The sequence below is a fragment of the Zeus faber genome (assembly GCF_960531495.2).
Source record: "Zeus faber genome assembly, chromosome: 14".
In the NCBI taxonomy this organism is placed as follows: Eukaryota; Metazoa; Chordata; class Actinopteri; order Zeiformes; family Zeidae; genus Zeus; species Zeus faber.
The window spans coordinates 18,346,441-18,370,656 of NC_137200.1; the positions used below are offsets into that span (position 1 = coordinate 18,346,441).

At 45.4% G+C, this 24,216-nt stretch overlaps 1 protein-coding gene across 2 annotated transcripts in view; it reads left to right on the forward strand.

The window, feature by feature from the left end:
• Nucleotides 1–236: 236 nt before the first annotated feature.
• Nucleotides 237–24,216, forward strand: part of nbeaa (neurobeachin a) — a gene marked incomplete at its 5' end in the record, with an annotated part of 127,136 nt that continues 103,156 nt past the window's right edge. For both annotated transcript variants that reach the window (XM_080013338.1, XM_080013339.1), the window contains one exon: nucleotides 237–515. In XM_080013338.1, the coding sequence (XP_079869464.1) occupies nucleotides 237–515 (279 nt within the window). The remainder of the gene's footprint in view (nucleotides 516–24,216) is intronic.

A 24,216-nucleotide genomic window follows, 5' to 3' on the forward strand; every position in this document is an offset into this window, starting at 1 on the left:
TATGAATTCTCACACACCTTCCGGAGGAGGAGGATAGGGCCAATTCAGGGGGGTTTAAACATCGTTTCCCCCCCTTTTTCCTCCGCTTCTCGTTTATTTCATTTTATTTAAGTTTTTTTTTGTATTCATATATATATATTTTTTTGGGGGGGGTTCTTTCCCGCGCCGTCGATGCTTTCCGTCGCCGCAGCGCAGGTGTGAGAGACGCGGCCACCGCTCTTCTCTCCTCCCGGGAAATGTCGAGCGAGAAGCCTGCCCCGGCACCGCCAGGCTCGGACACGGATCGGGACTCTCGCCCGGCGGCAGCGGCGGCGGCGGCGGCGGCCGCTCCGGGCTCCGCCTCTACTCCGGGGGAAAGGATGGTGTCCGCCGCCGGCTCCATGGTGCTGCCGGCCGGGGTGATCAACCCCGCCGTGCCCATACGGAATATCCAGATGAAGTTCGCCGTGCTGGTGGGCCTGATCCAGGTCGGGGAGGTGAGCAACCGGGACATCGTGGAGACGGTGCTGAACCTGGTGAGTGGAGAACCCGAGCCGCGGTGTTTTAGTGACGGTGCCCGGCGGTGTGGCTTCCCGGAGGGTGATGTCATTTGTTTGTTCGGGGGATGGATGGAGCTTTTTTTCCCCCCCCTCTCTCTCCCCTGGAGACGGAGATGCGCGGTGGGGTTGTAAACGCGGCTCCGGCAGCATGGCACCCTCCGTGGAGGTTCAGCAGTGATCAGCCATTGTTGACTAAATGATCCGTGTATGCCGGGCATTCCCCCAATTCCGATTCGACCATTTGCATTTTTGTTTTAATTCTATTCGTTCCATTGTCGAGGCTGACTCTCCGCTTGACCTCGTTTGCTGCCGGATCGAATGCGGGTTCAATCCAAACAGAGACACCCATTGCACGGTGCGTGTTTCCCGAGCCCGAGCGCTCCGGATCTTCCCCCCTCGTCACAGAATAACGCAGAGGGAACAAAGGCCGACCGAGCGGGCACGCTACCCCATCCCCGTCGTCATATGCGGTGCATGAGAATGGGCTGCACATTATGCACGGGCCTGCAGCCATTGTGTTGGAGGCAGGCCCTGCCTTCTGCCTCCAACACAAGTCACTTAGGTGGAGATGGAACAAAGCAGCCTTCACGCTCGCTTTGAATGCAGAGGTGTGTGTTTTTACTTAACGCCCGATTGCTCGGTCGTGGGTTATAGCCCCCGCCCCTGTCCAGATCAGACCGGATCACCCTGCGCCTTTCCTAGGACGTCTGTGTCGAGCGGCCCAAGCTACCAGAACAGAATGGGGCGCCGTGCAGATCTAGGATGCTGCGTTTGGAGGGTGAAAAGTGTCAGATGGAGAATACTGGACATAGGATGAAGAATGGAGAATGTAGGTTGTAAGGTGTAGTATGGAGTATGTAGGGTGTAAGGTATAGGGTGTAGGATGGAGCATGTAGGGTGTAAGGTATAGGGTGTAGGATGGAGCATGTAGGGTATAAGGTATAGGATGTAGGATGGAGCATGTAGGGTGTAAGGCATAGCATGGAGCATGTAGGGTATAGGATGTAGGATGGAGCATGTAGTGTGTAAGGTATAGAATGTAGGGCCTATATGCTACATTCTATACCTTAGTATAGGATGTAGGGTGTACGATGTAGGATGGAGGATGTAGGGTGTAAGGAATAGTCTGGAGGATAGAGCATGTCGGGTGTAAGGTATAGGATGGAGGATGGAGCATGTTGGGTGTAAGGTATAGGATGTGGGGTGTATGGTATAAGATGTAGGGTATAAGAAGTAGGGTGTAAGGTATAGGAAGTAGGAGGCTGCCTGTTTTCCTCCCGCATGCATCTTCCAGGGTGATGATGCTCTTCGGCGTCTCCCGCATGACATGACAAACTGCCATGTGATGGGTCCCTCGTCCCACCACGTTTGAATAATTCCCTCATGTAGAAGTACGACATCAGTGCATCGCATTAAAATCTAAAAAAGAGAGCGGTCCCTACACAGGCGTACGGCCAGTGGCCTATTTAGACTCGTCTCGGGGTGCGGAGCGACGCCGAGCCGGGCTAAACCATTTTCCCCTCAGCGAGCCGTTTGAGCAGCGGGGATTCGGGTCCACTTGCGGCCCCGATGGATTATCACTTTTCGAACGGCGAGCAAACTGCCGCACCTGCCCGTCCGCTCCTCTCTCCGTTTCCCCGCAAAACAAAAAAAAACGAAGCAGTGGAACGGACTCGACAGAGGCGCCGCTCTGGCCGGCCTCGCCGGGCAGCGCCATTGCATTTTGAAAGCAGGTGTCTGGGAAGGAGGTGGGACGGAGAGAGGGCGGGGGAGGAGATGGAGGGAGAGGAGGAGGAGGAGGAGGAGGAGGTGCAGCAGGATGAGGTGTAGGATGCTGCAGTGGCTATGTGCTCAGAAAGCGCCAGCTGATGCGGCGCGAGAGATGGGGATTCAGGATGGGTCCGGATAGGATCGCCGGAAGCGGAGCGGAGCGTCGGGTTACTGCGCTCAGGCCTTTTTACGTGTGTACATAGCTTCAGCTCACCGCCTTCCCTCTCCCCATACATCCTTGCGTGTATTTCCGGAGTGTGGACGTTGTGTTTGCGCGTGAATGAACAGTGCAACGCGTCAACATACAAAGGCCGTAAAAAAAGCGAATCCTCATCAAACACAAAAACGGCACAAAGCATTGCTCCTTTGCAGAATCATGAATCGAAAACAATCCGTCCTGGTGGTGCGGGGCTGCCAACAGCTAAGCCTGTTTGGGAATTCTATCGCCCTGCTCCTTAATTAAAAGAGTTGGGAGACCAAGTAGCACGGGAGCGGGGGAAAACCTCAATGTTAATGCTGTTGGCAGAATCAGCCGGCTGTGGCCGAAAAAGCCCGAGCCATTTTTCCACCAGACCACGACAACAAGGGCCGCGCTCTCTCCAAACCCCGGGTCCCTATTGATTGGGTCCGACTGCGGTCGGAGCGGACAGATGGCTTGTCAGCTGGATCAGATATGCCGCTCTTTGTAGAGGCCCGAGGTGCCGGCCTTCGGTGGACTGACGGATTGCGTTCTGCGTTTGGGTCGGAATGGAACGGAAACGGCACAAAAATCGGACGAGAACGTTATATTCATTTTAATTTTGTTTTACAATTGTGCAGGGATTTGCCAAAAACAAAAATCACCCCGTGCTTCGCGCCGGCGATGGCAGGCAACACCGGCGGGTTCACGCTCGATGGTGCTTTTGAGCTGCCGATGCCGTACTGGGGATAATTGTTTCTAATGAAGCCTATAGAGGCATTGTTGTGTACCAAATGGCACGCACACAGCGGAAAAACTAATGTGTGTTCAGTGGAAACGCTGATCTTTGTGAGTCGAATTTGACAATCCGCTCACAAACACACGTAAACACACCAATACAAACACGCACATAACAAACCCACCTACACACTGTCATGGTAATTATGAGGAGGTGTGTGTGTGTGTGTGTCTGTGTGTGTGTGTGTGTGTGTGAGGCTGTTGGGTTGTGGGTTGCTCAGCTATTACCTTTAAGAAGGCATCTCAGTTGTCAAGGCAACGGCGCCCTCTGATTGAGCCTCCCGACTCCAGTCATCAGACCACCTGGTGCCGCCGTGGACCTCTGTCACAACCTTAGCGTCGCTCTCTCTCTCTCTCTCTCTCTCTCTCTCTCTCTCTCTCCTACCCCTCCTCTTACTCTTCCTCTGGCATTAAATTTTCATGGACGTCCTTTGACTTTGAGCCGTCGAACAAATTCTGCTGAAACCTAAAGCTCTGGCCCCGGAGAGATGCAGCCTTCGGACATTTGATGATTCGTCTATCTGTCTGTTCATCTATCCATTTGAGAGAAAAGGAGATTAGATTAGATAGGTTAGAGGTTCGATTTTGGTTAGAAAGCAATGCCTTGATTTTGGGGCCGGCGTAGTAGCGTTGTTCTCCCACTCCCGTCCTGGTAGCAGTGGTCAGTCTTCTTCCCCCTCTTACTTTGAGATTCTTCCGCCCTTTCCACGCACTCTGCAATCGCCAAGGTCACCAGAATCCGAATCCACAGTCAGCGAAACACACACACACACACACACACACACACACACACACACACACACACACACACACACACACACACACACACACACACACACACACACACACACACACACTCCCACACACACACCTGCACACACGCTCGCTCACTTTGGAACAATGCATTATTGAGATGGGGCTTTTCAAGCAAAGGTTGATGATCTTAGAGGTGAGAAAAGTGGAAGAGGAACGTCGGAGGCCGGGGGTGGTGTAGTGGACGTGGTGATGGAGATGGGTGGGTGAAGTGTGTTCTATTGTGTGCATTATCTATCTATCTATCTATCTATCTATCTATCTATCTATCTATCTATCTATCTATCTATCTATCTATCTATCTATCTATCTATCTATCTATCTATCTATCTATCTATCTATCTATCTATCTATCTCGCAGCGTTGGTTGTGACTTGACCACAGCTACCAGAACACGTTAATATTGGGACTGGTGCTGGGAAATGTATCATCAGGATACATCAATTCCAGTCAGGATCAATTAGTAATTTTTCGGTGTTATTAGTAATCTTTAGGCCTGTCAGGATAACAACTTTTATTGGACAATGTGTTGTCCAAGAAATAATTGCGATAAAGGATATTATTGTCATTTTACTGATATAATGATAATTTAATGGCATAATGCAAGTACACCCTTTCAAATTGCAATGCCATTTTAATTATTAAGAATATTCAGACATTATTATGCGAAAAAAATAAATTAAAATATCCTAAATAAATAAAACATAAATAAAGCCACACAACCAAAACAGTAAATAAAATGCCTCTGTTAACAAAAAGTGCACTGAGCTCTTTTGTGGCCGAATAGCACAATAGCATTTATAAAAATACAAAAAAAAACAAAAAAAACAAACTATGACCAGTGCAATGAGGCATTGTGCCTTTTGGAAATGATCACATATACAGTATATGCTGGGAAATTCCAGTTATGTGAATAAGCACACATTTCATTCATACATTGTATTTATTAACTTTGCAACATGCAACGTTTCGACTTTTGGTGAAAGCCATTTCCGAATGTATTTTTCCATAAGTTAAAATATAGGTAGAGTAGTTATGGATTTAAAAACACATTGATGTTATAATCAGCAGAAAGCAGCAAGTCGTTTCGATCGTAAATTCCCACGTGACTTGAACGCAGCATTTGTCGGAGTAACAGTGGCATAGAGTTCACTGTGGATTCTCAGCCAGGCACTATGATCACTCGGAAAACTCCAAAAGATAAGGAGGGGACCGCGATTTCGGTGGATCCTTCTGCCGCCGAGGCACTGTTTAGCTTCCGTCATGTTGATACTTGGAGCGGCGGCGCCGCTTCCCGGCGCTGTGGGGGGAAAAAGAAACGCTTAGGTGCGGGCGCCCAAGTCTTATAATGGAGAGGGGAAAACCCTGCTATTTACACTGGCATCATGTTGGTTAAAATGTTGGTGACATTTGTAGGTAGAAAAACACGCTTGTAAACACAACGGGCAATTATCGAGGTCAGAAAAACTATCAAGGTCATGTCCATATATCATACGATAAGTCGATATAGTAATTATCGACAGGCCTCGTAAAGTTTCTTCTCTTATTTTAGACAGATGTATGCAATGCATCGAAAAACTGTCTATGATGCTACATACTGTGATTATTTCCTGGTCAAGTTCAAGTTCAAGAGATTATTGGTCATGCAACAATTCTATTTTCTTTTTACGCCTCTTAATCCCATTGCGACGAGAACGAAAACCCTCCGTCAACCGGTCGGTCGTGCCGCGAGGGGAGCGAAGGTTTGGAAGAGATACCGCGTCAGGCCCCGGTAAACACCGTCACGGAATCAAGTTGTCTCGCGGTGTTGCTGTGCATTGCTCTGCACGGATAATGGACGTCGAAAGCCTTTGATGATTTTGGAGGGCGTGGGGGTTGCCAGGATCTGCCCTCTGCAGCAGCGGCGGCGGCAGCAGCGAGGAGGAGAAGAATGTTTCAAAAATCCAAAATGAAACGAAGAAAAATGACAGCCTCAACACAACGGGAAGGATCTTCGCAAACTTCTGCCAGTTCATTTAAGTCGTGATTTATGTTAACGATCAACTGCCGCTATGCCTCAGAGAAGGGGTGTGTGTGTGTGTGTGTGTGTGTGTGTGTGTGTGTGTGTGTGTGTGTGTGTGTGTGTGTGTGTGTGTGTGTGTGTGTGTGTGTGTGTGTGTGTGTGCGTGTGTGTGTGGCGCCATCCAGCTAATGAGCTGCGGCAACTAGTGGCTAAGAACACTCTGGCACTGACCCACGGTTCCACAATGGTTGTGAAATAATTTCACCAGGGTGACCTACGCCACACGCACATGCACAGAACAATCGCACCCCAAACGAACATAATGAGGTGGAGGACGGACTGAAGGTCGGAGGGAGGGAGGGAGCGAGGGAGGGAGGGGTTCCTGCTGCAAGGTCATAAATGATTTTGCCATTTATCACACAGCTGGATTATATGAGAGAGAGATAGAAAGAGACACAGAGAGAGAGAGAGAGAGGTAAAGGGAGAGAGAGAATTTTGGGAGGACACGCACCTTTGGCTGGTGCCACCTAGAAGAAGACAGCGATGAGCTGGAGAAGCAGTTAGTTGTGTTGTGGAAAATCGGATGCGCGTACATCTGCGTGCGTGTGTGCGTGCGGGCGGAGTGGCGGTAGCATGGGGCTGGTGGGGCCTATATGCCGTGCGGTGTGTGATGAGTTTCTCTCACCTGTGGAGCCTCATCACGCCGTGCCGTATTACTGCCCCGCCCTGGTGGGGCTCACCGGGCTCAAGATGGCGGAGGTCCACAGGCAGCGAAGCAGGAGGCCTAGTACAGAGGGCCGGATGACATACGGTTCTAAAATCGATACGCAACGAGATGTCGTCGGGGATTTTGGTTATAACGATGTCATGATATCGTCAGATCTTCGTCGTTGCGGCCGCGTCACAGTCAACGAATGAATTTTGGGCGTGCGTGTAGTATTTTCTGAGCCCACCTGTAGTCATCTCATTGCCCACCCTAATTGCAATGCTTAGTCCAATGCTCCCATTTCACAGCCCCAGAGTGACACTGAAGGTTTATCTACAGCATAAGCTTTAGGTGTATTATAAGCTTTTGGATTAATAATATGTGGACCTTTCTTCTTTCAAACATGTCCGGTGAAGAATGTATGGCAGAGCGATCTGGGATGTGATTTATTTATTTATTTATTTTTTTCATTTTTAGTGATGACCAGCGGCACACTGTGGGTCAGAACATTTTAACGCCATCGTCTCGTAATATAATAATTGAACAGATAGGATAAGTCGACGCACTGGATGTATAGACACTGCGTCAATATGGTGCCCAATATGGTGAGGTCCATGGGAACCTCCCACGGACCTCTCACCGTCAGCCCAGCCTGCTTGGATGTGCTTTGATTCTATGTAGTATAGCCACACATGTTCGGCGACCATAATTAATATTTTAGTATTTCACTTCATTTTAGTCGCTATTCCTATTACTTCTATCCTTTTGCCCTTCCCCTCACTCCCTCCGTTGTCTGTCTTTTGATTATGTTTGCGGAATGGCGACGAAAAACAAACAAGGAAATAACTGAAAAACATGTCCAGGGGAAAAAGGAAACGTAGGCCCCTCCAATTTAAAATGTAAATGTCAAGGTATCTCTTAAATCACCGCCCTTCATTCTCCTCTAATCCTCTTTCGGGAACACCTCGCCTAATAATCTCCTTCGGAGCCTAATGAATCTCCCCCGTGAAATTATAACACAAAATTAGTCTTAAACTCTCGCTGGGTCTTAATGCATTGTTAATGCTACTGTGTGTGTGTGTGTGTGTGTGTGTGTGTGTGTGTGTGTGTGTATGTAAAGGTCCAGGCGGGCTTATGCAGAAGCCAAAACATTAAACCGTTCACCTCTCCCCGTCGCTGGCCTGCGCCACGTCTCCAAAATTGGGGGGATTTGGGGGAGCGGGTTGGGGCGGTCGGGGATAAGCCTCTGTCAGATTCGGGGTGTGAGGGGGGACCTCGGGTGGAAGCCACGAGAAGCGCCAATGAACACCGTAGGCTGAGCTACAAGGAGGCTCCACAGAGGTACAAGTGGAGGTGTTTGGACCGTTTTGGATCCGGTAACATTTCCATCCGCATTTTAAGTCTCCATCAAATTTAAGGGTCGGTTCGGTTGATTATTGTGTCCGGGGCCGACACTCGAGCGATTATTATCGACCGCCAAAAAGGACATAGGCAATAACTAGGGCCCAAGCTGATTCGCAGCCAATATAGAAATTTTAGGGTCAGAATTTCCGCTCGCACAAATTCCGACACAAAGTTCATTCATTTTCAAATGGAAAATTGATTTACTCCTGCTTATTTTCTCTTTTTTTTCACATACTCCACATCCACAACCAGAAAAATAATCAGGGTCGGTAGAGGGGGACAGAACGAGAACCGAGTAGCGTTGTGGCGGCTGTTAGGCTTTTAAATCTCTGCTAAGTTACGTAGCAGAGAAGTAAATCTAAATTTAAATCGAAATCCAAATTCTATTCCCAGCCCTCCCTTTCTTCCCGTCTGATCCTCCGCAGCCATTACGCTATTGTGTCTGACTGCTCTCTGCTATTGTGTCTGCATCTACTTGATGCTTGCTCCAGCAAAATAGCAGGTGTGTGTGTGTGTGTGTGTGTGTGTGTGTGTGTGTGTGTGTGTGTGTGTGTGTGTGTGTGTGTGTGTGTGTGTGTGTGTGTGTGTGTGTGTGTCTGCATTGTGCCTTGCTTGTGTAAAGGTGCAAGTTTTTCACTTGTATCGTCAATGGTTGAAATAAAACGGATAAAAGAAGGCACGAGTTTGGTTCATTGTTATACCGGTGTGTGTGTGTGTGTGTGTGTGTGTGTGTGTGTGTGCGCGCGTGTGTACTTGTGTGTGCGTGCATGCGTGTGTGCATTTGTGTTTCTCAGTCTAGCACCCCTACAATGTTTTAATCATCACACGGTAACAAGCTGCTTTGTTTGGTTCACCTTTTTGTACTTGTTTGTGTGTGTGTGTGTGTGTGTTTGTGTGCATGTGTGTGCGCTTGTGTGGGTCGCCAACATCCCGGAGAGTTGATAAATTAGTGTTCCTACAAACCCTTGATTTTGCTCCTACATCATGACAGCGCTGTACCCTCATCTGCTTATTTCGCAGACAAATATACACATACATGCACGCACAGACAGATCCAAACACACACACACGTACACACACACACACACACACACACACACACACACACACACACACACACACACACACACACACACATACTGTTCCCTACCTTCCTGTAGCCAACATCTTTGCCTGGTAGGGGTAATTTTATATTCATGTTGGCCTACTTCTCTCTCCCTTGGCTCTACACACACACACACACACACACACACACACACACACACACACACACACACACACACACACACACACACACACACACACACACACACACACACACACACACACACATACATGTATCTGTCTCACAGTGAAGTATAGTTAACTATGTGGCTATTCATCATACTGCTCACTGCATTTGACCAAAGGTTGGTTATTCCTCACTTTTTGTGTGTGTATGTGTTTCTTGGTTAGGCTTACTCTTATGCTTGTTATTTAAAAGGCCTGTTTTAGTTAATGCACTGTTATTCCCAGATGAATTCACATGGCAACTAGTGTTGTCACAATCATGAAATTTGAGATTTGTGTAATTAATTCTGAAACAAATAGGTGATTAAAAATGTTTTTTATCCTTTCATTAATTTGATGCCACTTATGTAGTACAGGCAGATAATAGCATAATAATAAGCATATAGCTTGGGAAAAAAACCCATTTATTGACATTTAATATTGGAATGTAAAATCTTCGGTAAACAGTTCAGGTAAACAGTTTGTCTACCTGAATGGAAAACAATTCACGCTCTATTTATAGCGGAATCTTTGCTATTAAGAACATCGGTTTAAAAATTGGATGAATCTCACAAGCCTCCAAAATGATTTTGATCTGCTTAAATAATTGCATTCAGGTGATTTTGTAATAAGTGTGACAGTTGTTGTGGCAACTGCAACTTGGGATGACAACAGGAAGCAATTACCAAAAGCCAATCAGAAACCTGTGTTTGACTATTGCTGGGGAAAAAAATGGCACTTTGCTTTTAGTTTAGTTTAGTTTTTACGTTTAATTTAACGTCTGTAGGAAAACATTAGTTCTGACAGAAAAGTCTCAGGCCAGGCCATATAAGGGCGTGGAAGCATGTGGCGCAGTCGAGTTGTCTGACAGAACTAGCTCCGCCTCATTTTGAAATTGGTGATATTTTGTTATTAAGTTAACGTACATATTGATAAATACCAGTACAAGAAAACTCACTGCTTAATCTTTACGTTTGTTACTTCATCACTTCCCATCACTCCCTAAACAACTTACCTCTTTATGTGGGACATCTGCATTTGGAGGAAAAGCAGCACAACTAGGAGAGTACCCCCCAAAACCACCTTGTTGTCAGATGCAGTTTAAAGCAATATTTCCCAAATGATGCGTTCCTGATATCAGGAAAGGTCCTCAGAAATGGCGGCACAACAGTAGCTCCTTTTCTTTTGGGGATTAAACCACTCGGTTAACACGGGCCTAGGCCTGGGGCACGCAGTAAAAGCAGGTCTTATCTCTTATTGTCAGGAAAACGATTCAAGAACGGTGTTGCCGCGCATATAAGAATAAGAACTCACAATGGCGCTATGCCAGCTGCCCAACATCATCTTCACAGAACCTACATACGTAGGAATTACAATTCTGGGCGCTGTAGGTGGGTGAGGATGCGGCGATGTTTCATTTGTTTGCATTACCCACTTTGCATTGCTCTCTTTTGCGGAAGCTGCAACAGCAGCAGTGACTCACACACACCAACCCCACCCCCCCTTCCCCACCACCACCATCCTCTTCCTCCACCCACCCACGTCCATTACAGCGATCTGGCTCCACGGTGGAATAGAGAGTTGGAGCGCCGATAGGAACACAAATCCAAATGTATGGATTTTCTCTCAGTGTTTGTACTCGCGCCTGTTACATTGGAGCTATAGTACGTGTGTCCTCCACTCCACAAACCATTTCAGGGTTTGACAAAGCCCGCCTGCCCGCCCGCCACCGTATATTGAGCGTCCACATTTGCATTCTTTTTTTTTTTTTGTTCCCAACTTTAAATCCATGTGAATATTTGTGGCTTTGAGCGCTGCACGCCCTTGTCCCATGGAGAAGGACTGCAACTTATCTTAATAATTAATGTTTTATGATTCATGGACTGTCTGTATGTTTTTAAGAAGAGTATGAGTCAGACTCTTTCTTTTTCCTACAGAGTTGTTCTGCTCAGCAATATTCTCTCCCTTACCAATACAAATACAATTTCTTATTTTTGGAGGTTTTTCCTTTTCAACAACAACCCTAATCTCATGTTCTCCCCTTTTATTGAAATGATTCAACTTATGTAAGTGTATGACGTTCGAGAGAGAGTGAGAGTGAAAGAGAGAGTTTCACCCTATCCAGGGCTGGACTGTAACAGTTGCCCGGTTGCCCTCGGCAACCAGATTGTGTCAAGTAGCAACCATTTTGTGGCCTCTGGTTTCCCCCTTTGGCAACCACTTTTGAACATAAAAATATGGATAGCAAATCCCCAAATAAATAAATGTGTTGCATTACTGATATTTAAATATTGATGTTACAGTTGGAACCAGAATGCACGTGCCTTGGTCCCTTTACTCCCTTGCGCAGCGGTGCGCACAGGCACCAGTGGGGGGGGCCCATTTTAGTACTTTTGATCCCTCCGAGAGAACAACGCCATTCACGATCGATTATTTATGGGACTCGTTTTCTGATGTTACGTTAGACACGTTAGTGTTAAAGCGCTTCAAAGCGATGCTGGGTTCACGGGCTCGGAAAACTGTAATGCGTGTCGGAAGTGATGCGTTGATGGAACCCGAAAAACCGCCAGCTACCACCATAAGTATATTTCAGACCTTTTTTCACCGTACATGTGTTTGCATCACTGTACAGTTAACTAAAACTAAACAAAAAACTAAAACTAGGTGTGAACAAAACATTTTAGCTAAAACTAGAGAGAAAACTAGGAAAACTAACTGAACCTATATTGGGTACATAGGGAACTAACCATAATAAAATAAAAATATCCAGGAAAGTTTTAGTTTTAGTCGTTTTTCTAGTCAATTTGGTCAAATTTTTCAACATAGCTTTTACAATACAATGACCACTTCTTGTCTTTGTAGACAGACAGCATTAATAATGAGCTTGGCTCAGACCTCATCTGGTGGACAGTTACTTTTAAATGGAAAGATGCAAATGCAGATAAACAAATAAAATATAAGGTGACTAAAAATGGAAACCATATTTTTGTTTCGGCAACCAAAAGTCGATGCCTGGTTGCCGCCTGGCAACCACTTTTCAAAGTAGGTGTTGAGTCCTGACCCTCCCAAAAAAAAAATCCTTGTTCCATCCTTTTGTTCTCATGTGGTCTGATTCTGCTGATATATTTTTGTCTATTTTTGTTGGTGGATTTTAAGAAAAATGTAAGCCACCGCAGCGAAACCTGCATTGTTGCGCATTTCTAAATTCTCCACGAGCCGGCAAATAATTTGGAAAAAAAACATTCTAGAAGGAAAATTTCAATCTGATATCGATGTTATCCTGGATTTGAGGAAGATTTCAAACGGTAGATTTCAACCTGAATGTGACGATGAAACAGAATATTTTCAAGAACCACCGGAGGAGACCGACAATACGCCCGTTGTTGTTCCAACAGAAGAAGTCGATGACATGTTGAAGTCAGATGAGGTTGGTGATGCAGATTATGAACAAGTAGTAATGGACAAGATTCTCAAATTTACCTGCAAATGTGGCCAGAAGCAAAAAGAAAATGGCAGGCTTGCCCAGCAATCATGTACAAAAAAGCTGGATCCTGATTTTATCTATAAATCACGCTACATGATAGCAGCCTTAACAAAGCAGGAAGCAGACATGTTTATCATAGCTATTCTGCAATGGGAGACGCAATGAAATGACTTCAGACAACAAGAAAATGCAAACCAAAAGAAAGAGGCAGTGGACCCAGTACTCAATGGATGGTGTACAAATCTGCAGAGCTTCGTTTTTCTACATTCACGGGTAATTACCATTTTGTCACAACGGTGCAATCCTGTTATAGGCCGTAAGCCTAAATAAATAAGCTAACATATTGATGTGCATACTTCCTGCAAAATGTGATGTATTTTTGCAATTTCATGATAAGAATTGGCAACGACCGCCTCCTTGCGATCCACTGACACTTGAAAGAAAATGGCATCATGGCTTGTGTAAGGAAGAGAGGTCCGCGGGCAAACAAGCGATTTCTACAGCACGAAGAAATAAGAAAAGTGGTGACCTTCATCACAAACTATGCTGAGGAACATACTGTAGCGTTGCCGGGACGCCATCCGAATCAGAAAAACTTGGCTGGAAAGCTGTTGCCATTCTGTGTCACAAAGGCATCTGTGTGGCGCGACTACACGAAAGCACTGATCCCTAGAGGTAGGTTGAGTTGCCCCGAGATAGATAGATAGTGTGGTCATTTTGGTGTCTGCTGTGAGGGAATACCACAAAAAGTCAACTACTTGGTGTATGTAGGTATGCCATCCAGTAAATGCAGCAACACTGTGATAAGTTGCCTGCACCACTTCTTCCAAGACTATGGTCTTGGGGAGACCGAGGTAGACCTTTACTGTGACAACTGCAGTGGTCAGAACAAAAAAAATTAATGCTGTGATACTGTGCTTGGCGTACACTGCATAAGCTGCACCATCGCATGGATCTACACTTCCTGATAGCAGGCTGCACCAAGTTTTCATCAGACTGGTGCTTTGCACTTACCAAGCAGCATTTCCGAAAGACAAGGGTGAACACTCTTGCTGAAATTGCTTCAGTTGTTCAAAACAGCACGGTAAAGATAATCAACATCCCTCAGCTAGTGGAGAAAGAGGATGGCACAGTGCTGGTGCAAAGCTTCAACTGGCAAGAACACCTGAGCCCATACTTCAGACCATTGCCACAGACCAGCACTTTCGGTGGGTAGTGCATCACTGTCATAAACTGCATGTAATGGTTCTACAAAGTATAAATTAATTATAATTTAGTAATTTATAATATATGGTTATTGTGAAAGAAATAAATGTATGAATGCAATTTGTGGATTTAGATTCTATTTCATGCCTTCCAGCTTTGATGCCAAGGATCCTGATGTGGTTGTGGCCCAGGTGTCTTCTGCAGGTGAGAAGACCAGATTCCAGCTGCTCTGTGACATCCATGCCCCGCAACTCAGAGTTGGACTTCCTGTTATGCCTCCAACTGGACAGAGCCAGACAGAGCTACCTCTTCCACAAGATCAGAGAATTCTGTGAGGACGATGCCAAGGACATCACCTGCCCAGCACCACCAGTCGGAAGAGGCAGCCCCAAACAGGCTCTCAGAGTGTAGCTGGGGTAGGGTTGGGGTTAGCCCACATAATAACTCCAAGAACTTTGAAGACATTTGGCATACGCACATGTATGTTTTAAATGACACACAGAGGTTGATATGCAGAGACTAATATTATTGACAGATTGTACATTTTGTTTTGTTGTCCGCACTTTTAACTTCTTTATAATTCCACTTTTATAAAACATGTATATTCTTACTGTTAAATAAAAGTTTTTTTTAAACAAAAATGTTGTCTGTCGATGATGCTGTTCAACATTCTATAAACACAAGAACAATGCAGTGATTGCCGCATTCAGCAGGGTGTCATGTGGCAAGTAGCCATGTGGCTTTGTTGGTCCTCCAACTATTTGTATTCTGGGAGCTGGATGAATGGATCCAAGTGTTCGGTAAACTTTGAGGGTGATTATCTCAGAAACACAGTTTTCTGCACCTTCATCATTAACAAACCATAGCTTTAAAAATATTTGCTTGATTCGCACAAGTGACACCTTGTTTTGAAGCTCTGATTCTTCACTGTCAAATCTGGCATCTGGAAATGGCGGCAAAAAACCCTTTTAAATGAAAGTATGGTGATTTGTCTTCTGGCAATTTTATCATGGGCACCCTCACTCCCAATTCATTGTTCAGAAATATCCTTTTTATTTCAGTTAGGCAGAAAACCTGACATTTGTTCTAACACATGTGCATATGTCGAGCCATTTTAAATAAATAGACGCGTGCTGACAATGACCTGTAATTTGCATAAACCACTAAATTTGTCCATATAAGGATATAAAAGTTGCAGCTGTGAGGATTTGGTCTCTCATAAGTCCCATCCAAAGATCCAAGAATCATGACCATGGAATGCCATAGAAATTAATTTTATGAGCACAATTTATCAGCTGTTTTAGAAAATAAATAGCTGTTCCTATGTGCCTAATGAAAGATGCTACTTTTGGAAAAGGAATAATGATAAGTAGAGGAACGGAAAGGTTTTTATAAGGTCATGGTCTGTATGAGCCAAGCAACATTTGCAATACTTGATGCCCAGTTATGATTTTCTTTTCTTTCATTGTTATGCAAACTGGATGTGGCGTATGTGAAGTGTTTACCTTGTATGGGCTCACAGCAGTGTATTGACTATAAAATGCACTTTTGATTTAGTCTCCTAAACTAATAAAATAGTCAACAAAAACTTATTGGATATCAACATGTTGCCAAAATTAAAAGCAATTAAAGGCCAACATTTGAATGAGTCTACAGAAAGAGTTCTGGAAAATGGCTTGAACGGGGAAATGTGTCCCAGCCCTAATGGGGTGGGGTCTATTTTTATAGACTATTTTATATAGTCTGATTTTGCTCGTCGCCGCTGATTTGAGCCAATTGAGCTTGTCACTCCCATATTTAATGCGGACCTGTTATGCTCCTTTTTACACAAGTTAATATAGGTCTTTAAGTCCTGAAAACGTGTTTTTGGAAGTTTTTTGTTGAAAATGCCACGCAGATTATGCATGCAAGCCATTCTAACATGCCTCTAAACCTTTTTTTGTGGGCGGTGCCACCCTTTGAGGAAGTTCTGAGAGCCAAGGGCGTTTGAGCAAGGCTTCAATGTTTCGCTGTATTTACTCTGTAACTTTCACCGATTTCACCTTATCAGTCCACCAAAATCTTTCTGAAGTCTTTGAACAAATTTGAGGCGAGAAATAATCAATCCAGTTGCTGAATCTCAGACAGGATGTTTTGTTTCATGTAAATGTCATAAAATAAAATAGAATAAATAAATACATCTACAATGAAAAAAAGACCTGCGTGATTTTGTTTGGAGAAACGCACAGCCAGTCTATGTACCGTATCCTTTTTTTTAAAAAGAAACACACAGCAGATTTATTTTTAAAACACTTACATTTCCATCATCTGCAGTTTCTTCACGGACAGTTGGTATCAATTCCTCTTTCTTTTAAAAGATTTGTGCTAGTCTGTGAAACAATCAGAGCAGTTCCCGGTTGTGCTTGTTATTCCCAAGCCATGGGTGGAGTTACTCAGATGGGGGCGGTTCTAATTCTAGTGAAGTTTGAGAGTTGTTTGTTGTGAGTTTAATGACTGTCGTATCGTGCTACACGTGAGTTTCTTCTGCCCCAGAGTTGAACCCAATTCCACGAGTGTTTCCCTTTATTTTCAGGTGTCGTGGTGGGTGTATAAAACCTAGTTTGTAATTGAATGATCATAAAACATGTCATCAGTGATCAGAATGCATGCATTTCTCCTTGACCATATCGAGTAACCACCTGATAAACCCACCTGGTACGTTGGAACAGAATATAAATTTGTTATGTCAATACATGTTTGTCCCGATTTGGTAATGAGATTAACCAAATTTACTGTTGACTGCTCCCCAAAAACCAGGTAGAAAACAAATTTGACTGCAAATAAGAGATCAATTAACAGCAGACGAACTAGACCAGTCGTTCTTAAAGATTGAACTGCCTGATTAATTATGTTACAGAGCTTAAGATAGTCCTCCGGGACCCACCAGTGTAAAAACAGCATTAAAGCTCATTTTGAATTTTAACAGATTTTTCCAGCTCCCTGCAAAAGAGGGAGGCCTTTTGCACAACGTACAAAAGATGTAAAAATGCTTGAGGGTACTTGGAGCCCTTGTACTTTTCCCCGACGGACTGCCGGGCATGCTTGCACGGCATTGAGTTGTTGATCAGATCAGAAATGACAGAAATGAAATGAAATGACAATAAATGACAAGTTCTGTTATGCAGTCTGTTAACATTGCACCTGAGGCGTGCGTCAGAGTGAACAATTTTGACACAAACGGGGCACGAGTGTGCAGCTTGAGTGTGGAGTGAAATGTGGGGAATCATGGGCCTTCTCTTACACTTATTATTGAATTGCTATTATTACCATGGCCACCTGTGTAAAAAAAATAGAATCATAATGATGATGACCTGTATTTAGAATTAAGTTAAAAAACATGTACTACTACTAGATCTTCTACAAATAAAAATAAAGCGTAAATCATCCATTTCAGGAATTCAGTGTGCATAAGTAACTATACAAACTATGCAAAAACTGTGTATTATGATGACATCATCTTTTTATGGGAGCTCCGTTATAGCTGAATCAGCGAACAGTGTTGGGGGAGTTGCCGGTACAAACTTGACATTCCACATCTTGACCACCCCACACTCCAAACCACCAAGCATGACTATGTCCACCGCTGGCTTGCAAGGCTGGGGTCTTGGGACTCAAGCAATATCATGATAGTGATAAGTCCATAACATAGCCAGGTGTACATACATTTGCAAAAATTCTTCCCATCACAAGAGATATTGGGTGGGAATGTAATGGCGTGTGTGTGGGGGAAAAAAAAAGATCATTCATCTGTATATTAGTGGCATGAAGACCAACAGGGAAACTGTGCGTATTTACTAATGGATCATGCATGGCTTAGGAGGTATGATGCATTTTGCCAACAGGGTTTAAAGGCTTGATGATAAGAAAGATAAAGTGGAGAATAGCCTGGTGAAAGAAAATTCTTTCCAGCAATGTGACAGTGATGGGGTTTAGACATTTGTTATATGTCGTATTTACTCATGCCCACATTAAGGCCTTGCTGAGGAGGGTGGACCGAGCACTAAAGAGACTGAAAATGAATACTGAGCGAATACTCTATAAATAAAGACATTTCTCTGTTCTGTGGTTCTAAGACGTGATGTTGCTTTTTCAACACGACACTTACATTTGCAAACTTTTTGGAAAAAGCTTTGTTGGGCAGCAGGAGGGCAATGTATTGGTGGAAGCTTATGTGTAAATCAGTATATCAGGAACTCCGTTTGTCAGTATCCCTGTCTTGTGCTACCAGTGTCACTATTATTTATTGCACTTATTTGGAGAAACCAGGGATGCTCGGTAATGGACCTTGTGTGCGAGTCGGCGTGGAATTTGGGTTTGTCCACCTGCCCATGATGTCCAAGATCCCTGTACTGTGTTCTACCCTTGACAAGGATGGAAGAGGCCCCAGTGGTCTTCAACACATATGCGGTTAAGGCATGGCCCCCTACTTCGTGGCATCTCCAACCGAATTTTAAGTGTGGGACGGTGGCACGGTAATGCCTCACAGCAAGAAGGTCCTGGGTTCGATTCCCACCTGGGGCGCTGTTGGCACGGTGCTCGGTTGGGTAATCAGGGGTCTTTCTGTGTGGAGTTTGCATGTTCTCCCCGGGGCTCGCATGGGTCTCCCCCAACATGGAAACTGTCCTGTTCACCGGACCACCACATGGGCCCATCATGTGGAATCGGACGCCAGGCGCCGACAAATTGAGGGCCGCCACTGGAGGAAGGGCAGCAAGGATGGGCGAAATGCAGGGGCTACATTTCTTCAGTCACCGCTCCCTGCGTCTGTGTGTGTGTGTGTGTGTGTGTGTGTGTGTGTGTGTGTGTGTGTGTGTGTGTGTGTGTGTGTGTGTGTGTGTTGGGGGGGGGGTCTTGTGGGTGCCCTTCACCTAAAGAATCTCCTCTGTGAAATGATAACACAAAATTAGTCTTAAACCCTCGCTGGGTCTTAATGCTTTGTTAATGCTACTTTGTGTGTGTGTGTGTGTGTGTCTGTGTGTGTGTGTGTGTGTGTAAGTGCATTGCACCTGTAAGACAATTAAAATGATTCTTCTTCAATTCTATTGCAGAACATTGCCCCGTCGCTGCTGATCTACACTATGTTCTTAGTGTGTTCTGTGCACGTAGGGGTGTTCTTGGATGAGGAAGAGCCGCTGGACGGCTGGGAGGACGGAGCCTTTGCGCTCAGCCCTTATCTGTTATTGTCTTCATTTGTTTGGCACTGAGGTGTCCTACCATCCAGTTTTCCCCTGCCTGGCCAATTAAATATCTTTGGTGAACATCTATTCATCCGGAAATCAATAATCCTTCGCGCTCGGTAGCCTCTGTGCGGTGCTGGGCTCTTCTGAAAAAGTGTGCAACTTTTATTTACTTCCCCTGTAGTTTTGAAAGCTAGACATTTCAACACAATCCCCCTGGAGTTAGAGGCGTGAAAACCCCGCCATGCCCATGATCCATTGCGCGCATAACTCCCGAAAGTGACAGGGAGGGAAGAGACCTGCAGTGCACACAAGTAAATGGAGTAAGAGAGCTACTCTCTATTTATGTTTCATATTTACGTGCGCCAATAAACTGCAGACAACGCAATTGTATGAATTGTCGTTTCACAGGTCACTGTTTCGCCGGCCTAATGCATGCGCCATCCAGCCCTCCATGGAAGAATTACTACATGTTATGGACTTCACACTTACTCTGAAGCTATCCATCCAAGACCAAGGACCAAGGAATTGGACGGACTAAGAGGCAATACGAACACGTGCATTGACATGAACATTTAAGCCTTGAAAGGGACTCGCCGTCGGATACAATGGGTGCGATCATCGCACAGCAACAGAATGGGTTTGGCGGCGAACTTCAATGACCGAGGAGAGAGAGTTTTGTTGATCCTGATGAAGTCGTTTTGTCACGCCTTCAATTTTGCTTTCCTACCGTTTATTCGTCTGATAGGAAAGGAGGACCCGCCATTTTACTCACCATCTGGAGCCCTGATGTCTTATCGTTCCTCCCTGGAACTGCACAGTGTTGAAGGCGTATTGGAAGCATATTTATTCACAAGGCAGTAGCACAGGAATGTTGTCGTAGAGACCTGGTTTGAAGATAACGGCCGTAGAATGTTTTGCCGCGTTGCGACTAACTTGCCTGTGAAGGAACATTTCTCAAGTTTGGGTTTTTTCAAAGAAAACTAAATCTGGTGATAGCGTCTTCGTGTTCATTGTGTATGCCGAATAAGCGTTGTCTTGTAGGTCTCTGGCTTCTGCTTTTACCCCTTTGCAACATTACAGTGCATTCTTTGATTTTCTGCAGGAGGGGTGTGTGTGTGTGTGTGTGTGTGTGTGTGTGTGTGTGTGTGTGTGTGTGTGTGTGTGTGTGTGTGTGGTCTTGTGGGTGCCTTCACTAACTCTTACAGCAATGTCCCCCCCGCCTCCTCTCTCTCTCTTGTTTGTGTGTGTGTGCGTGTTTGTCACCCCCCTCCCCATTTTATGATGATGGATTACCCAAGACCCAATGAAACAGAATGCTTATCCTCCATCAGCTGTGCTCCACAGTAACAGTACCTTCCATTGTTTCTGTAGATTGTGTGTGTGTGTGTGTGTGTGTGTGTGTGTGTGTGTGTGTGTGTGTGTGTGTGCTTACGTGAACCCGCCCTCCTGAAGCACATGCACACCACCAACCAAACAAACAGATTAATAATCCCTAACAACGGTCGTTTTCAGCACGACTAAGGTTTAATGGATTTATCCGTTGGCCTTTGAACTTGGGCTGAACTGTGCGTCAGTTAGTGCGTACACCTGCCTTGCAAAAAACACACACACACACACACATACAGACACACACACACGCACACACAAACTGTAGAAGTAATGGCATAATATGTCAACATTGAAGGACACCGTTTTGTAGTACAATGCTGAGGCCCTGGATATAATTGTAAAAGCCTCTGCTCAGTAGTCGGTTCTATTGAGCTAATTCCGCTCGCCGTCACTTGTACTGAGCACAGGGAGCACATTTCAAGTCAACTAAGGCTCATGTTTGTCTGTCACCCACTCCTGTTCCGCTTGAACAAACCTCGGACCTTGAGTTCTTCCTCTCTAGTCCCTGGGATCCAGGGACTCCCTCGCGGCTGTCCGACTCTCCTCCTCCTTAACAGCCCTTCTTCTGTTCATCTTTTGAAGAAATAAGGGTTGAAAAGAGTAAAAGAGGAGCCGGACATTAGCCTGGGTTAGGGTTAGGGTTTCACAAATGGGTATTTGTCTGAAATCTCTCAGTTAATTTCCCATTTTCCAAGGCCCGTCGCCAATGGCCGCAGACCAAAATGTCTCAGGATGCAATCGGATCGACCTACAACCAATCAGAGCATTGGATAGATCTAAAACCAATTAGAGCATTGGATAGATCTAAAACCAATTAGAGCATTGGAGGGTCCGACAGCCAATCAGAGCATACGGTCCAGTTTGTTTAATACCGTCGCGATTCAACAGTTTGTTGTTGACTGTTTTCACGTCAGCGGCAGCCATCTTGGTAAGGTGCGTCAAAGGCTCTCCTCTGCATTGTCATTGTATCAAACCCGGCCCGCATTAAATGGTTGTGATTGGCCCGACCCCGGCAAGGTCGGGTGAAAATCTGTTTGAATGGGAGGGTGGCGAGACCTATTCTGCAGAGCAAATGAAACATCAGCTCGCAGATTCGTCGGGTTCCCAGGCTACAGACATCCCCTTCTTTCCTGGAACCTCTGTCATTCTCTCTGGAACCGGTGGGATTCACCGTCCGGTCGTGCTTTGCCCGCTCTCGTCCTTGTCTTCTTTTCACCTCCCGTGTTTCTTTCTCCTCCTCACATTTGCCCTCCTGCCCTCCCGTCTTCCCCTGCGACCTCTTTTTCTCATCCCCGTGTCTCCGCGAGGCTGGCAGAAGTGGAGCAGTCCGAGTCTCAATGCCTTCCCCCCGATTCTCACCTGCCGAGCTTTAGACACTGTCCTGACAATGACCGTACACTTATTATGCTGGTGGCCAACTGGCGGCCGACCGGCGTCTGGTTGCCCCAGGCAACAAGTGGAGCGAGTAGTGATAACAGCCTCCTTTTCCAGCACCACACTGTTTGCCTGGATGTACACCCAAATGGTCAACAGCCACTCTGAGCTGCTCTTTGAGCTTTGCAATGAACCCATCATCTTGCAGTTTGATTGTGTCAGGACTTTATGATACCAGGTTATCGCTGTTTCAGGCATTGAATGGCAGAATATATTGACAAAGAGTTCTAACACTGTTTTCGGAAGGATATTTATTTAAGGACAACGACTAGGTCTTATAAGCCAGCTACTGTATAATAGAGGCAGCACCAATATAATGTTGAATGATTTTTACTGCTGCAACTGCTAAAATGATGCTGGCTTAAACATCATGGTGTAAATCAAGATTCTGTGTGAATGTTACATGACAGACATTTTGAAATGTCATCGTTTGAAGGCTTCAAATCTTTTAACGATATTTTTTACTTTTCTTTCTTTCTTTTCCGGCAATTTGCGAGTTATTTGCGGACAAAGAGAATTAATTATTTTTTCTCTTGTTTGTTGCCCAATAGCATGTGACGAGAGCTTATTGCTAGATCCGTTACTAAGCCTCTTTGGCCAATCAGGCGGAGGACAAGTTTACCAGCCAATGGACGAGGTCACGGGTACACCCACTTGAACGCAGCGATTAACCCTGTAGCTGCTCCCTCTCTCAGTGTGTGTGTGTGTGTGTGTGTGTGTGTGTGTGTGTGTGTGTGTGTGTGTGTGTGTGTGTGTGTGTGTGTGTGTGTGTGTGTGTGTGTGTGTGTGTGTGTGTGCGCGCGACTTAAACCAGTTCTGGATACATACAAGTCACTCATTTGGTTTTGGCTGGGCATGTGAGATCAGTGCTGGCGAACGGATTTTCTCTCCGTAATGTTGTAACTTTCATATTAACCGCTGTTTTTCGGAAGTTGAAGGTTAAGGCGGATACTTGCTCAACTGTTAATCCCAAAATCACTTAAACCCCACATCCTAGTTGGGAGGAGGTCGATTATCGATATTTTTGTGGACTGCTGGTGCCTTCCGACTGTAAGATATTTGCACAGAGTAGATATTTGAGAATGATATATATAATAGGGATATTAGAGGTGCTGATAAGAGCAGTGGGAGCAGTCCATGAAGTTGAGGAAATTCCGTTATTTTATTGCCACCGCAGTCAACCTTTAACTACATCACAATATTAGTATATCACAATAGCCACATCATAACGGCATACCACCCAGACGCACTCGGAAACTGTCATAACGGATTATGTGATGATGCAGTTGTCCTTTCTATTCACTGTGTCCCGAGTGTGACCTGCAGCCGGGAGCTGTCCGTGGTGCTGAAAACTCCCTGCTGACGCTTCTCTATCGCCTCTGTTATTGCGTCTCAGCTCGACGTGGCCGTACCGTCCCCGTTTCCCTCCTCGTCCTCCCCGCGGCTCGCCTCCATATCTTTCTCGGCGCCTCTGCCTCTTTGCGCCACCTCTCTCCGTCTGTCCGTCTGTCCGTCCGTCCGTCCGTCTGTCTGTCTGTCTGTCTGTCTGTCTGCCGTTCCTTCGGTTTACCCCTCGTAGCTCCCTCATCCCTCCTCTCTCCCTTCCCCACCTCCTCTCTCTGCCTCTTTTTCTAAGCTTTCTGTCTTTATCTCCTTTGCCACTGCTCTCTCTCTCTCTCTCTCTCTCTCTCTCTCTCTCTTTTATTTTATTTTATTTTTTTAAACCCCCCTCCACACCAACAATCATAAGCGCCTTCAACATCACTGTGCCGGGCTGTGTTTGAATGCTCTTTCTTCATTCCATGCTGTCCCTTTCTCGATACCTAACCTCGCATTACCTACTCTCTCCCTCTCTCCTCCGCTCTCGTACTCTCTCGCTTTCGTCTCTTTCATCTCATTCTTTCCCCTGTGTCTTTGTTGTACCTTTTTTCGATGCCCGTGAGAAGTATTTATTTGATATAAGATGGGGTTTATGCTAATGAAACACAGCCTGGTATTAGTGGAT